Here is a 15,231-nt window from a genome sequence, read left to right as displayed (position 1 = left end):
TCAACTAAAGATCTTTAAATACATAAAAAATTTCTTTGTAACAATTTTTGTAATATCCCCAATCTAAATCCTAAAATCTAGTTTGCAATATTAACTAATTAATTCTCACACATAAAAAAATTAATCATCACATCAATCACTATATATGTTTGTATAGTTATACATATTGATTTATATATTTTTTAATTAAATAATAAAATACTAAAGCTATTATAATAGAATAATTAAACACACAATAGACAAATAATTAAAGTTATTTATAATAATATAATATTTTTTATAAAATATTAAATATATATTTCTATATATAGTGACTAATTAATTCGTGACATAATTTTTTTTCATATACCTAACATTATTTTTTAACTATAAAATAAAATATATTTAACATCATATTTATTATAGATAGAAGTAGTGGAAACGTCAATGAATTATAGTTTAAATGACATAGTCTCTCCATACTCATTTAAAAATTTGAGAGTTCGAGTCTCTTATTATTATTATTATTATTATTATTATTATTATTATTATTATTATTATATATTTTCTTGGCCTATTAATAAAAGGAATCATAACTGAAAAACAAAAAACAAAAATTACGCATACCGAAATTAAAGAGGAACAAAATCTTAGATTTTTATTATAAATCAAAATATAATTTTAATTCAATTCAATTAAAATTTTATTTATCTTAATTTCTATCATTACCACTCTCTTTTTTGGTGACTCTATCGTTACCTATTTAATTTTTTTTTTTTGTTGACTTTACCTCTTTCAGTTAAATAGTAACATTTCTTTTACCATGTGAAACTAAAAATAAGTAATAAGAAGACAAGAATGAGAAGAAAATAATTTATTTATTTATTTTAATTTGTGAATTGGGTGGGTGTCGTGTGGATAGGTGGCAGGTATGACGCATCACTTAAGCTTCAAAGAGTATCTAATTTTCCACTTCCAACAGCGTTCTCTTTCTCTCTTTCTCTCTTCCCTTTCTCTCCCAATTCACACTTCAATTTCCTCTTCCTCCAAGGTCAGTTTCCATTCTCCACCCTTCAATTCTTTTAATTTCTATGCTTTTCAAACTTACCTCAACAAAACCCTCCCAATTTGAAAGTTTTCCAGTTTTTCGTGTTTGTTGCTATTTGGATCGGATTGGTAATTAGGAAACCAATAAATCATTACTTGAAATTGTACTACTTGTTTAGCTTGCTGTGAAGCTCTATGTTCTAGTGTTCTTAGGGATTGGATATGAATATTTAATTTTTGTAAGATTAAGAATTGACTCGTTGACACTTAGCAAAGTCTGTTTTCAAATGGAGGATTGAGGATTAAAGATTTAAGTCCCAAACAAGGCAATTAGTTAGAGGATTCTCTTAATTGTTATAGTGATTTAGGGCTTAAATTAAATCATACAGGAGTAGGACCAAGCATGAGAATTAGACAGCATAATTCTGAATCAAAATGAAATTTTATAAATTTTGGAACTTTATTCATGTTGATTGTACTTGCACAAACTATTAGGTTCTTGCAATTTTTCTTCTTTCTCATTAGCATAAACTATTTGCATAGACAATTAGTATTAGGCTCTGGCAATTATATTTCTTTTTCTGTTTCATTGGCTCTGTTTACTCTTCGTACTATGTTACTAAAATGCTCTTGAATTTTGTTGACACTTTTGTTTTACTTCTAGATTTGGACACGGTTTTGCATGTAAATCAGGAAAAAGATGACTTCCACCCATGACGTTACAGGTATCTACAGCTAAAAGTTCCTCAAAAGCATTTTTTGTTGGTTTTTATACTTTGCTATTTTCCAGACGCATATCTGTTTCTTAATTGGGGAACTGATAGATATGGCTATATTAATATACTGGGAAATCTTTATCATATAAATAAGATGTATAATAATTAGTATTGAATGCTAATGATAATTTTGGTTTAAGATAGAACAGTCCAAAAGTTCTCTCTTTGAACTTAAGACCGCGTTTGTGTTACAAATTTGTAAGAAAAGGAGAATCTTTTTCTTTTCGTTGTTGAGAAAATATAATGATGCTTATTCTCTATGTTCGTATACTCCTTATTTGCAATTTGCAAATTCTGATTTCTGAGATAGTTTCTTAGTTTTACAGATTTTAAATGTCAAAATTCTTACTGAACGATTTGTTGTAATACTTTATCTCAAAGCTCACAGCTTTTCCAAAATAGACAAAAACTATCACCTTTTTCTCACTCGTTTCTTTTCATATTAACTATATATACGTAAACAGAAATATCTGTTTCTTTTAAACTTACAAATTGAACATAAATCTGGAGCTTTCTTAAACACGAGCACGCAGAGAAAAGGAAAAGTAACAATTTGACAAATTGTTGTCCAGATAATGAAGCTGGTGAGAAAGAGCAGTCAGAATCACAGATGCAATCTTTATCTGCAAATGGAATTTCTGATCCAGGTGCTGGTATGCAGAATAATCAGTATGTAACACCTGCACCACTTGGAACTGGGTATGCTATGGTATGAACTTCACATTTGATTTGACTTCCCTTTAAATTATGCCGTAAAAAACTAAAATTTTTGTTCTATGCTTCATTATCATTAGTGCTTTGTATTGAAGCTGGCAACCTTAGGTTTAATTAATTCAAGATATCCATCAGAATTCTTTATTAGGCTATTGCCATTTGCCAGCATTTGGCGCATCTCACCCATTGCAGTTATAAGATATATGCATATATAGGAGTTATTATGTTGAAGAAAATTGATTCGAACATCTAAATATCTGTTAGTTGTAAAATTTGTTGCCCAAGTTTATTCTTAGTAATTCTTGAGGTAGCTTTTAACACTCCTTGTCTTAACTGTGAAGCTAGGAATTTCCCAGTATAACCTTAACAAACTACTGTGAAATATTATCATTATTATATGAAAAGGTTTCTTGATGGCAAAGTTTTCTCAAAAAGTGTTTAGAACGTGCTTTTCTTATAAATGCTTAATGTAGCTTGGGGTGGATTTATGATTTATGAGCTGACAAATAATAATGAAAGCATTGAAATATGAAGTTTTACTGTGTAAATTAAGTGTCCCTAGGGCTGTGTTTGGTAATTTGAGGTTGATTTCTTGAAGTAACCAGAGTTTTTCACTTTTTTGACCCTGGGAATTGAAGGTCCATGAATGATTGCCTGAGCAAGTAGTGGTACCAGTTGTTATCTTGATGTGATATCAAAGAAGTAAGAAGTGGCTGTTCAGACTTGGTCAGGCGGTTGAATTACTTTAGCTTCCCCCACCATTGTAGATTTGATCTTTTTGCTTCCTTTCTGCTAGTTTTTATCGCCTCATCTTATTTTCGAACATGAACTTTGTTTTTTCACTTGATTGATTTCTGCTGATTTATTGAAGGCGCCCCCTCCTTATCCATATCCAGATCCTTACTACAGAAGCGTGTTTGCTCCGAATGATACACAGCCATATCCCCCGCAGCCATATGGTGGACATCCAATGGTAAAGTTTAATTTTTTTTTTTTAGTATCCCTGTTCGCGACATTATGGTTTCTTGTTACATCCTTTGTCTGAGCAATCATACTATAGAATCTTATCTCATGCCAGGCCCATATTCAGTTAATGGGAATTCAGCAAGCTGGTGTTCCTTTGCCGACTAATGCAATTGAGGAGCCTGTGTTTGTAAATGCAAAGCAGTATCACGGTATCTTAAGACGTAGGCAATCCCGTGCTAAAGCTGAATCCGAAAATAAGGCTATCAGGAATCGCAAGGTATATCATTATCCATGTCTGGTCTCATGATTCTTTCAACTGATGCCAAATACTGTTTTAAGTAAAAAAAATATCGAACGTCTAGCATGGGAGAAGGGAGAAGGTTCCTGAAGTTGTGTTGTGAACTGCTAGCTTCTTGATGTTAGATTGATTGCTATCCATAGTCCATAGATTTATTTTACTCGAACACTTCTATGGATGTATTTATTGATCCTTCAACAAATCTTTCAGCCATACCTGCATGAATCTCGACATCAGCATGCACTTCGACGAGCAAGAGGATGTGGAGGTCGATTTCTGAACTCAAAGAAAGATGAGAATCAACAGGATGAGCTGTCACCTGCTGACAAATCACACTCAAACGACAATCACAATCCTGACAAAAACAATCTTGCACCATCAGATAGAGCATCCTAACACTACAGGAGCATTGACAGTGTGGACAACAACCGGCCAGTGTCTATATCGCGAGACCAGTCTCTGGGGAACAGCAGAGTCAGATATCTAGCTGTCGCTTCGACACTGCAAATGCAAACCCCCATATGTATAATTATAGGTATAGGCTGTGTAGTAATAGTAGTTAGGGAGGTTGAAAGAGGAAGCAAGTAATTAATGTAAATTGAAGTGATTATTGTGGTCCCTTTTACCGGTATATTTAGTTTGGGGTAAAAATGGAATAAAACTTTTTATGGATGAGTTCAGTGTGTACTTTTTAGTCTTTTACATGTCAAACTGATTCGTGGAAAATTTCACTCCATTTTTAATCCTAGCCAGACATACCGTTATAGGTGAGATTTTTTAGTAAGAGTACATTTTCTTTGTACTATTTGGAATCTTAGGAAGATTGGAGATTAAGCAAAGTCATCATAGTTTGTTTGGATCATGTTTATTTAGATTGTGAGAAATGGTAGATCAGTTGTTGTACCTGTCTTTTGGTTCATGGTCGTTAAAGAGGTTGATAAATTGAAACTAATTTCTAGTTGCAAGTTGATATTATTGGATTGGACAGGTTAAAAGTTGAAACTACCAACAGGCAGATTTTCTTATGCACATATAACCCTATTTGACACAGTTTGAGACATTTTGACAAGAAAAAGAGGGTTTGTTTTCTGAATTGCAAATGTAATGCAACATCACTACAAACTTTTGTGGGCCTAATCCAGAGACATAGGTAAGACTTAAGAGTCTAAAATAGCCTATTAAACAATAAAATGGACTAGTTTTGGAATTTAGCCCAACAACTATGAAAAAAAAAGAAAGGCCGAGTAAAATTAGGAGCTTATTAGTCAACAAGAAACAAAACAAAAAAAAAGTAGGGATTTATAATTTATTGACCATGTATAAGATTTCATGAGTTTTCAAAATTAGTGATGATTACTAGATATATCATCAACCAAGGAATTCATAAAATTGAGTCTATATTGATATTATTTATTTAGATATAATCATAATATTAATTAACCCAAAGAAAACTCACACTTTATTTCCTTTTTTTTTCTTTTTTGTTACTAGACACTAAAAAGTAAAAACAGAAGAAGAATCAATTTATGTATGTGCATAGTTTTAAATTATTTAGAAGAAAATAAAAACACGTCATTTCTGTTCTAATTTGCTCCTACATAAATACTTCGAGTGGACTATATAGAAATAACGCATATACATCATTCCCTCTAAGAATTTTTGCTTTCGCTTAACTGACCTAAGAACGAAATATAACAAAGTCTCGTGAAAAAAATCTTTTATTTATTGTAATTATAGTGAAGAGTATCATACATGATACATGGTAAATTGGTCATTATCATTATAAAAACAAAAATGTTAATTCTATAAAGGGTATAGGTTACACTGGGTAATGATTGAATTGAAATTACTTCAGCTTATAACGATGGGGTTATTAGATAACCATCTATTATGCATAAAATAATAAATTAATAATCAAACAATAATAGTAATAAGTGAGATTAACATGTTAATTAAATAGAAATCAGAATCATCTTCAATCACTTTCTTGCTTTTATATATGTGTAATAATTCTACTAGTATAATTAATTCTTTTTCTCGTATTGAAGAAAAATGAAGTCATATAGAAGAGAGATTCGATCCCATTATTAATGCCAATTTTCAATGATTTGATTCTTCATCCAATTATCCCTTCGATGATCAGCATGATTATATATCAAAGGAGGCATCTCAAAATTCAAAAGGGTACTGTTTTTTATTTTTTATTTTTTTTATTTAACATTATATAGATCTTATGATCATCACCAAGTCTTCCCAGCAATCATGTCATTTTTGGCTAACACTCTCAAACGTTGTTGGGAATTGTCTTATTTATGCTACAAAAATTACTTCATTATTTTTCAATCCTCTCTCCCCACTCTTTATTTTTTTATTTATTTTTTCGCCTTTTATTTTCATTTGGCACAAAGTTAGTTTTTGGATAAGTGATGAAGACCTCTGAGTCATGACCATGCTATATTTGTCTTTTCTCCTAAATGTATGTGATTCTATTCCCATCTTAATTATTATGCCTAAAGCTTAATTAGATGACTGCTTTTATAGCTTAATAATTCTTTGATGTGATTAATACTTCTATTATTTTACTACATATTATTGCAACAGTCAAATTAATAGTATAAAGTTTTTCATGGTTTAAAACTAAAAGTCTAATCATCTTTATATAAGTGTGAATAACTATTATCTTTTAAATAAATAAATTTTAGAGATGAATTAAGATCTACTTAATTTATAATAAATAGTTAGACACTATTATATTATTAATTGATGATAGATAATCTAGATAAAAGAAGAGAGGAAAAAAAAGATAAATTATATTCACTTGTCATATTATTATTATTATTATTATTATGAAATTCTTCCTCTTTTTAATGTAATTATTAAAATTTTTGAAATATTATAAGTTATATAATATTGAATGTAATTTCAGATATAAGTGTAAGATTATTTCACCTACTATATCTAAAGCATTTTGGGATTTTCCTTTTCCTTTTAATATCATAAAAGTGATGACATACTGGAACTCATAGTGATCATGATGAAATGGCATTCTTATGAGTTGTGATCAACTAATAACTAATTAGTAGCAGCAATTTTCTTAGCCCACAGGAGATTTGGAGATTGAGAAGAAACAAATTTCAGAGCACTTACCAAATAAAAGTGAATACACATAAAAACATGTTTGGGAATCTTATTCAGAAATGTAATAATGTTTTTGACCTCAACAACTTATTAATCATTTGCAAGCCAGAAATTTGAACTACCAAAGAGCCTGAAAAGTTCACATTGATATAACCTTTTCTTGACATATGAATTGATATATGGGGTAGAATTTTCTCTCACTTTTTTCAACCTTTTTTTCTTTCCCCGTTATTTATTTTAATATCTCTTTAGTTAGTTTCCATTATTGTTCACTGTATGATGAGCAAATTCCATGATTTGTAGGTGATTACAATTTAATTACTTCCAATTTCTCAACATTATGATCTACAAAGCATATATAGGTTCTATTCCAAACATTATCTCGGGGTTGACTTTGATCTAATTAAAAAATAAATAATTAGAATAATTCGATTCAAAAAGACATATTCACTAATAATAAATTTTAAATTATAAATCTTAAATCCTACTTTAAATTCTCTAAAAAAAATAAGTTACAAAAATAATTTTTAATTAAAAAATATTAATTAATATCCGCCCATTAAAAGTTGGTTCCAATACTTATTCGTCCATTAATTGTTATAATGTTATTTTATAGTTTTTGTCCACTTTTATCTATCCTATGCTATAATGTACGAACACTGACATAAATTATGGGACATGCGGACATACGAATTTTAAAATCTTATAAAATACGGAGACACATGACATATATAAAATATAAAGTATTTTTTAAATAAATTACAATAAATTTTTTATATTTTATTGGTACTAAAATATAAAATAATTTTTTAACTGTTTTTAATGTTTTCTTTTAACTTATAAAAATATCTAAAATTTATTTTTTGTTTAATAAATAATAATATATATTATTTCTAAACTCATTTCTATAATACATGTTAATTAAGAATAAGGGTAGACACACTGACACATAATAGTATTTAGATGTATCCAAGTATATTTAGAGAAGAATTTTTTATTTATTTTTTATTAAGACTGTTATATACTAAGTGTCCTGCTTCATAAGTCTGTGTTTTAACCATTAGAAATTAATTAACTGTCTCAAACAAACACCAATTTAAATACTAAATTACTACTCTTGTTTAAGGGAAATGAAAGTCAAACTACTTAATTAAATCAACAAATTAAAGGAATGGTAAAGTAAGGAAAAGCTTAACTAATTGATAGATACTAAATTAATTAATTAATAATTTTAAATAAGTATATTTTAAATTGAAACATCTTTTTTCGAGCACCAGGCCCACCTATCATTAGTGGAGTTTTATCATGGTAGGCACATTAATTTAGGTTCAAGATTCAACAAAAATATGAAAAGGATATACTTTCAGAGCATGAGTTATGGATTTGGTTTTAGTGTATGTTAACAAAGTTCGCAATGAAACAAATAATGAAGCAATACTTATTAGAGTTTAGTTAGATATAATGACGCTATAAAATATTGCAATAAAAAGTTTTTCACTAAAAATATGTCCAGCAAAGATAACTATGCTAAAAAAGTTATAGTTAAGAATTTCTTTTTTAATAAAAAAGTGCTTAAAACAAGTTATGAATGCCTCATCAAAACTTCACTACTCCGATTTGAATATTTGGTTTAAAAGGTATTGTATAAAAATATGTTTAAATAGATTTTGTTTTATAATAATATGGTTTTATTGATTAGTCCTTTAATTTAAAATTTTTACTATATAAATTTATGAAGTAAACAACACGATTCCAGTGCTTACGTGATACAATTTGTGTGAAGTCCGACATGCAAAACAAATTAATATATATCCCAACTACACCTTCCACCAAAAAACAAAAAAACAACCACAACAATTACAACTACCAAGCTTAATTATTTCATAAATATAATATGGTGAAATTTTTTAATTTTAAATTTATCCATATTAAATTATTAAAAAAACCCAAAAAAGACTTGAATTTATAAATATAATTAAAAATTTAAATTAATTTTTTTTTTATCTTCCTCAACCAAAATCAATAAATTTTTATTAGGTCGAATAACAACTCTAAGTGGACAAAAATTGTAAATTATAAAGTAATTTTTGGTATATTAGAAATCAAAATTCTAAAAATTTATCTTTATTTGACTATTAAATTTTCTTATAAATCTTGAAGACCTAAATAAAATATAACAATATTGATTTTAAGACACCACTCATATAAAGATGGTAAAAATATTTTTTTAATTATTTATTTGGCCACCATTAAAAAACGTACTTTAAAAAACGTGGGTTAATAATAAAAACATAAACTATGAATAAAATTGAATCAACAAATAAATTAAAAGATTTAAGAGAAGAAATAATTAAATCATCTAAACTAATAGATCAAAAATTAATGATTCTAACTAATGTTAATTCAAATGACATTGAATTTTTTAAATTTATATAAAATGATTTTTTTTTCAAAATTTCAATTTTACAATAAGTTTTATTCAAGAAATTCAAAATAAATAAGAATTGTTAGACTAAAAACGAAACAATTAGCTATAAGAATTGGTAAATTAAAATATAAATCTTTAAAAATCAGAAAAAATATTAAAATAATTATAAAATCTGTAAATAAAAATTTAACTCGTAGGATAATTATTAAATTTGCAAAAAATGTGAAAAATATAAAAAAATAATAAAATAGAAGTAAAAAATAATATTATAAAATTCTTAAAAAATAATACAAAGATAAAACAATCATCTAATAAATTTATTGTTAAAAATTTAAATTTTAAACAAATTAAAAAATTGGTGTCAAAACTAAAATAACGATTTCAAGAATATAGCAATATTTTTTAATAATGATAACACTTTTAATTTATGCCACATATTAAAAATCTGTTATATAACAATCTAATAGTGGATAGACAAGATCAAACATTCTTATTTAAAATTCAAATCAGTAAATAATCTTAACTTATTTATTTTATTATTTAAAACATAATAAAAATACTATATGTAAATTAAAATATAAAATAACTAATATAATTATATTTATTTTTGTAGCCCACAAAACAAAAGAAATAAAGTTTTCTAACATAATATAAACTTAATTAGCAAATAGTAGCTACAGTTATTTAAAAAAAACAAGCAAAACATATATATTATTGAAAATATCTTAAGTGTACCATAAATTCAGATATTCTAGTAAATTTTAATCGTTGATTTCAATCTAAAATTAATAATTTTTATTATTTATTGTAATACTCTCGCTATCAGAAGTCATGCTTCCGGCTGCGCTATTCTGATACTAAGAAGTATTATGACTATTTTATATACTAAATACTAAAATAGGAGCCTGTGACTCGACGCTGTATTGCTGATTTCTTTGAAAATTGGAAATTAATACCTTATCTTAAGAAAAATACAAGCAGACATAGATTCATATACAAGACTCTTTACATAATAATTCATAATATAATATACATATAAAACATACAACTCATATCCCTCTTACAAACTTGTAATAACAAAGACGAGAGAAGAAAATAATCTAATTAATATAACATATAAACCAAATGCAATATAACTCTTCATAATGCTTCATCCGGTTCCTGAAAAGATAAAGCTGTAGGGGATGAGAACCTAACCACATGGCCTCACCACGGAATTTCAAAGTTGTTATAAGAAGATATTTAATAAGAAAACTGTTCTCAAACTCAGTGATTATCATTGCCTTATGAATTTTTTTAAAAAACCAATAGGCAATCGTTCAAAACCTTTTCGAAAAAACAGTGTTTAATCCTTCAGAAATCCGAAACCTTTCCTTTCTTATAAGAAAATCTCAATCAGAAACCAACCACGCAATCAAATAACACAACTATTAATTCAACACCAAAGTTCATTCTCAAATGTAGCACGCCAGGACAAACACAGGCAAGATAAACAAGGAAAGCACAAGTAGGTAGCAGTTACAGCAAATAGTTCAAGTAGCAGTTAAGAACAGTTTAGCAATTAGGCAAACCAAAACAAGTTCAAACCCAAGCAAAGCATACAAATGCATATGATACATGCCTGTCCTATGGCTGATGAGTCTCATCTGTTGGTTATCCAACCAGCCTGATAAGTCTGAATTGTCCTTAGACTGTCCGCCAACGTGCATCCCCAAGAGTCTATGTATAACTTTTTCTCAAATAATCAATATTACTCAATGGGGGTAACATTCCCAGGAATTTATATAATGCCGGTCACACTTACGTCGTAGGGTCAACAGAGTATCGAGTTTTCAACTTGGTACACATGGTGGCAAGCCACGGCACTTAATCTAGGGAACATCGTATCTCAGATATTTCAAATTCGTAACCCATATGAATAATTTAAAGATCATATCTCAACTTTCTCAACATCATAATCATTCATCAATCCAAATCTCATTTTCGAATTCATTCAAAATCATATTTCAAAGATAATCCTCATCATCCTTCTTTCCGTCCCGTTCATTAACAATCTCAATTCAAAATATAATTCCTTCTTCGATAAATAAATCAATTTTAAAATATATAATGTTTAAAAACAATTTTTTTTTCTGAAATTTATGGGTCTTACGTTTAAAACATAGTAAAAACATCATATGTAAATTAAAACATAAAATAATTAATATAATTATATTTAATTTTGTAGTCCACAAAATAGACAAAAGAAATAAAATTTTCTAACGTAATATAAACTTAATTCGCAAATATATAGTAGCTATAATTATTTAAAAAAAAAGCAAAAGATATATTATTGAAAATATTTTAAGTGCATTGCAACTTCAGATGTTCTAGTAATAATTTTAATATTTGTTATAATTACTATGAATCTATTTGTAATATCAAGTATGGCAATTTAAAGGTTGAGCTACGCACCTTAAGTAGCTTAATAATTTGGGATGAAACTCCAATACTCAATAAAACGTGCTTTGAAACATTTGTCATATGCTCAGAAATTTTATGTTAGTTACCGATCAACATAAGACACGTTAATCATTTGGTGGTAAGATTATTCTAAAAAATGATTTCAAATAGATACTTTCGATGATTTGAAAGGGAGTAAACACGATATATTGTCATCATCTATTAACTCATCCCATCTGTGGTCATTTTGTAAGGTTTTGAAGCTGCATACGAATATGAAGCTTCTAATGTTTTCTTCAAATCAACATGAAAGTAAAATTAAGAGATTTGCTAATTGATGATGAGTCAAAAGTTGAAATTTCAGATGATCTACTGATTACAACTACTAATGATCCTTTTTCTCATTTGGTAGACTTTTGTATGTCCAGATTTATTGCAAAACATGTCAGATTATAGGTATTTTTAGAGTAGGACAATCCTTGCATCTACGCTTGAGAATGTCGAAAAGGTAAACGATTTCGTCTTGACAATCTTTCTAGAGATGGAAAAGGAGTATCTGAGTTCTGACACAATATGTCAAGCTGATGAGAATGAAGATGTACAACAAGAGTTGTTCAGACCAAAGTTCCTAAATGAACAAATGTTCGAGACTTCCCAACCACTAGTTGACTTTGAAGTCAATGCAAGAGTCGTTATAATACTACTGCAAAACATAGACCATACTTTAGATTTATGCAACGGAACAAGGTTAATAGTTAACGAACTTAACAACAATGTAATTGGAGCGACGGTAGTGATTGGTAGAAATATTGGCGATAAAGTATACATTCCAACAATGAACTTGATCTTTTTAGATTCAGGATTGCCGCTTAAGTTCCAACGGAGATAATTTTCAGTAACAGTGAGCTTTGCAATGACCATCAATAAGAGTCAATGTAAATCATTATTACACGTAGAGCTTTACTTGCCAAAATCCGTATTCATCACCTATAGACAACTTTACGCTACTTTGTCAAGAGTTAAGAGTCGCAATGTCCTCAAGCTAAGGTTCTAATTCTGAACGAAAACGGCAATCCAAAATCATCAACAACAAATATCGTGTTTAAAGAAGTTTTTAATAACATTTATGTAAGAAAAATAGTATTTTTACTTTAATAACATGTTATGATAGATTTACACTTGTGTATAAATATTTATTATAGATACAACTAATTTATCTATAACTCTCCTTTAAGACTTGAAACGAAATGTGTATCAGGGAGCACAACATCGTATGCCAATTGCTTTTCTAATGAGATTAGTCAAATACTAGGTAGTCAATAAATTTTTATTAACCTTTTGATATAAAATTTAGTGTAAAATTAACATGCTATTATTACAGTTATATATGTTATTATTTTTTCAGATTTCTTTTCTTATGGTCAAGAATATTATAAACTTCAAACTGTTTCGTTTATATTTTATTTTGAATAAAGATAAAATAACATATTTAGTACGTTTATTATATAATAACGATGATAGGTTATATTAAACTCGAGAAATTATGATTATAGAATATTATTTTCGATTTATCATGTCTATGATGTACAGGTTTAACACTAGTTTTTTAATAATAATAACACTTTTAATTTATGTCACGTATCAAAAATCTATTACATAACAGTCTATTAGTTAATAAACGAGATCAAATGTCCTTATTTAAAATCTAATAAATCAGTAAATAATCTTAACTTATTTATTTTATTATTTAAAACATAGTAAAAACACTATATATAAATTAAAATATAAAATAATTAATATAATCATATTTACTTTTGTAGTCCACAAAATAAACAAAAGAAATAAAGTTTTCTAACATAATAAACTTAATTCACAAATAGTAGCTATAGTTATTTAAAAAAAAAAAAGAAAACAATCATAAAATTAATCTTAATCATATATATTATATAATTGAAATTAATGAATAAAACTAGTAGAACACTTAATTCCATTATACACCTGACATGTATCCCATAGTCCCATACTATATATGCACGTTATATAGGTAACTTTGGACAAGATTTCACTGTGTCAAATTTTAATCCTCAGCATAACATCTACTCATTTCTCATATGCATGGAGAGTCTATATATTAGATGCATGAGTCTTGTCCGGGAAGATCCTCTCTAGTGAAAAAAAAGAAATTAAATAGTATTCGGTGTTTAATTTAATTATTTATTGTTCTTTTATTTATTTATTTTTTGTCTTACTTATAAAATTAAAGATAGAAAATTACACTGTATCTTATCAAGTATTAAAAAAATTGGAGAGAATCCATTTCCATATTCACACAAAATAATAATCAGTTAATGTCATCATATTGCATTATTGGTACAAATTAAAAACTGAAACTACTATTTTGTTCTTGTATTTATCTTTTCATAAAAAAAATTATTGTATTATTAAGCCTTCTTCGCTTCCCTTCATGTGACTTTTGGGTTCATCTCTCTTAGTACTTATCAAAGCAATCTTTGGTTCCATTTTAAACAATAATAATGCAAGTATAAAAAATAATCAGCAATATATATAATTGAAAGTGATGATAGATAGTAAGAGTATATACTTAAATTAAATACCACTACTAATGATAAGGATTAATAATAAATGATACATTGCCATAATTAGATGCAAAGACATTAGAGAATTTGAGTGACATGAGGATACCTTTACACCTCTTATCATGCATGGACCCTTAAGAGAATGGAGAGAGAAGAGATGTAAAATGGAAGCAAAGGCAATGGCATGCACACAATTCTAGTTAAAGGGGTTTGGTGGTAGGGTCTTGTATGTATATATTGTCATTCAGGGAGTGTATATCACACTCTTTTCCTGCATGTAGATCATCACTCTCTCCTCCACCAAGCAATTTTTTTTAGTTAAAAAATATAATGCCTTTTGGGTCCCTGGGATTGGAAGGAATTAAAATTAAAAGAAGTATAGGAAGCCAATAGAATTTTTGTACAATGTATATAATGGAAATTTAAGAATGTCCAATTCAGTATTAGAGATATAACTATTAGTGTTACCTTTTTCCATCAGCTTAAGTTTTTGGGATGAGTAGTATCATGACATGGTATTAGAGTTCTAGATCCGAAAGGTCAAGAGTTTGATCCTTGGTGAACCCAAAATCAGCTTAAACTTTTGGGATGAGTGGTTTTATGACATAAGATGTTTATTATCATAGTACCGGAATGGTTATTTTGGCTCCCTCCACTTTTATTTAATTTGTTCGATAAAATATATTTGATTTAACTAACTTATGTCCTAAGAGCACATTTTAAACATATAATAATAGAAACATTTTAATATTTTGATGTATTCAATGAATTGAAAATATTAAAAAATTAATTTTTATAATAATTTTTATAAAATAATTTTTTAATGATTGGTTTTTGTATATATGT

General features: G+C 27.7%; 1 protein-coding gene across 1 annotated transcript; it reads left to right on the top strand.

The window, feature by feature from the left end:
- The first annotated feature begins 900 nt into the window (after positions 1-900).
- LOC107483183 (nuclear transcription factor Y subunit A-7) lies at positions 901-4,455 on the top strand. The gene is made up of 6 exons (XM_016103804.3): positions 901-1,030; positions 1,691-1,751; positions 2,375-2,511; positions 3,388-3,489; positions 3,595-3,759; positions 3,991-4,455. The coding sequence occupies exons 2-6, from the start codon at positions 1,727-1,729 to the stop codon at positions 4,174-4,176; spliced, it is 615 nt and encodes a 204-aa protein (XP_015959290.1). The 5' UTR covers positions 901-1,030; positions 1,691-1,726; the 3' UTR covers positions 4,177-4,455.
- The last annotated feature ends 10,776 nt before the right edge of the window (positions 4,456-15,231 follow it).

This window comes from Arachis duranensis, chromosome 4 (genome assembly GCF_000817695.3).
Source record: "Arachis duranensis cultivar V14167 chromosome 4, aradu.V14167.gnm2.J7QH, whole genome shotgun sequence".
NCBI lineage: Eukaryota > Viridiplantae > Streptophyta > Magnoliopsida > Fabales > Fabaceae > Arachis > Arachis duranensis.
The sequence above is the reverse complement of the archived record's forward strand: the minus strand, read 5'-3'. Positions and strand labels throughout refer to the sequence as shown.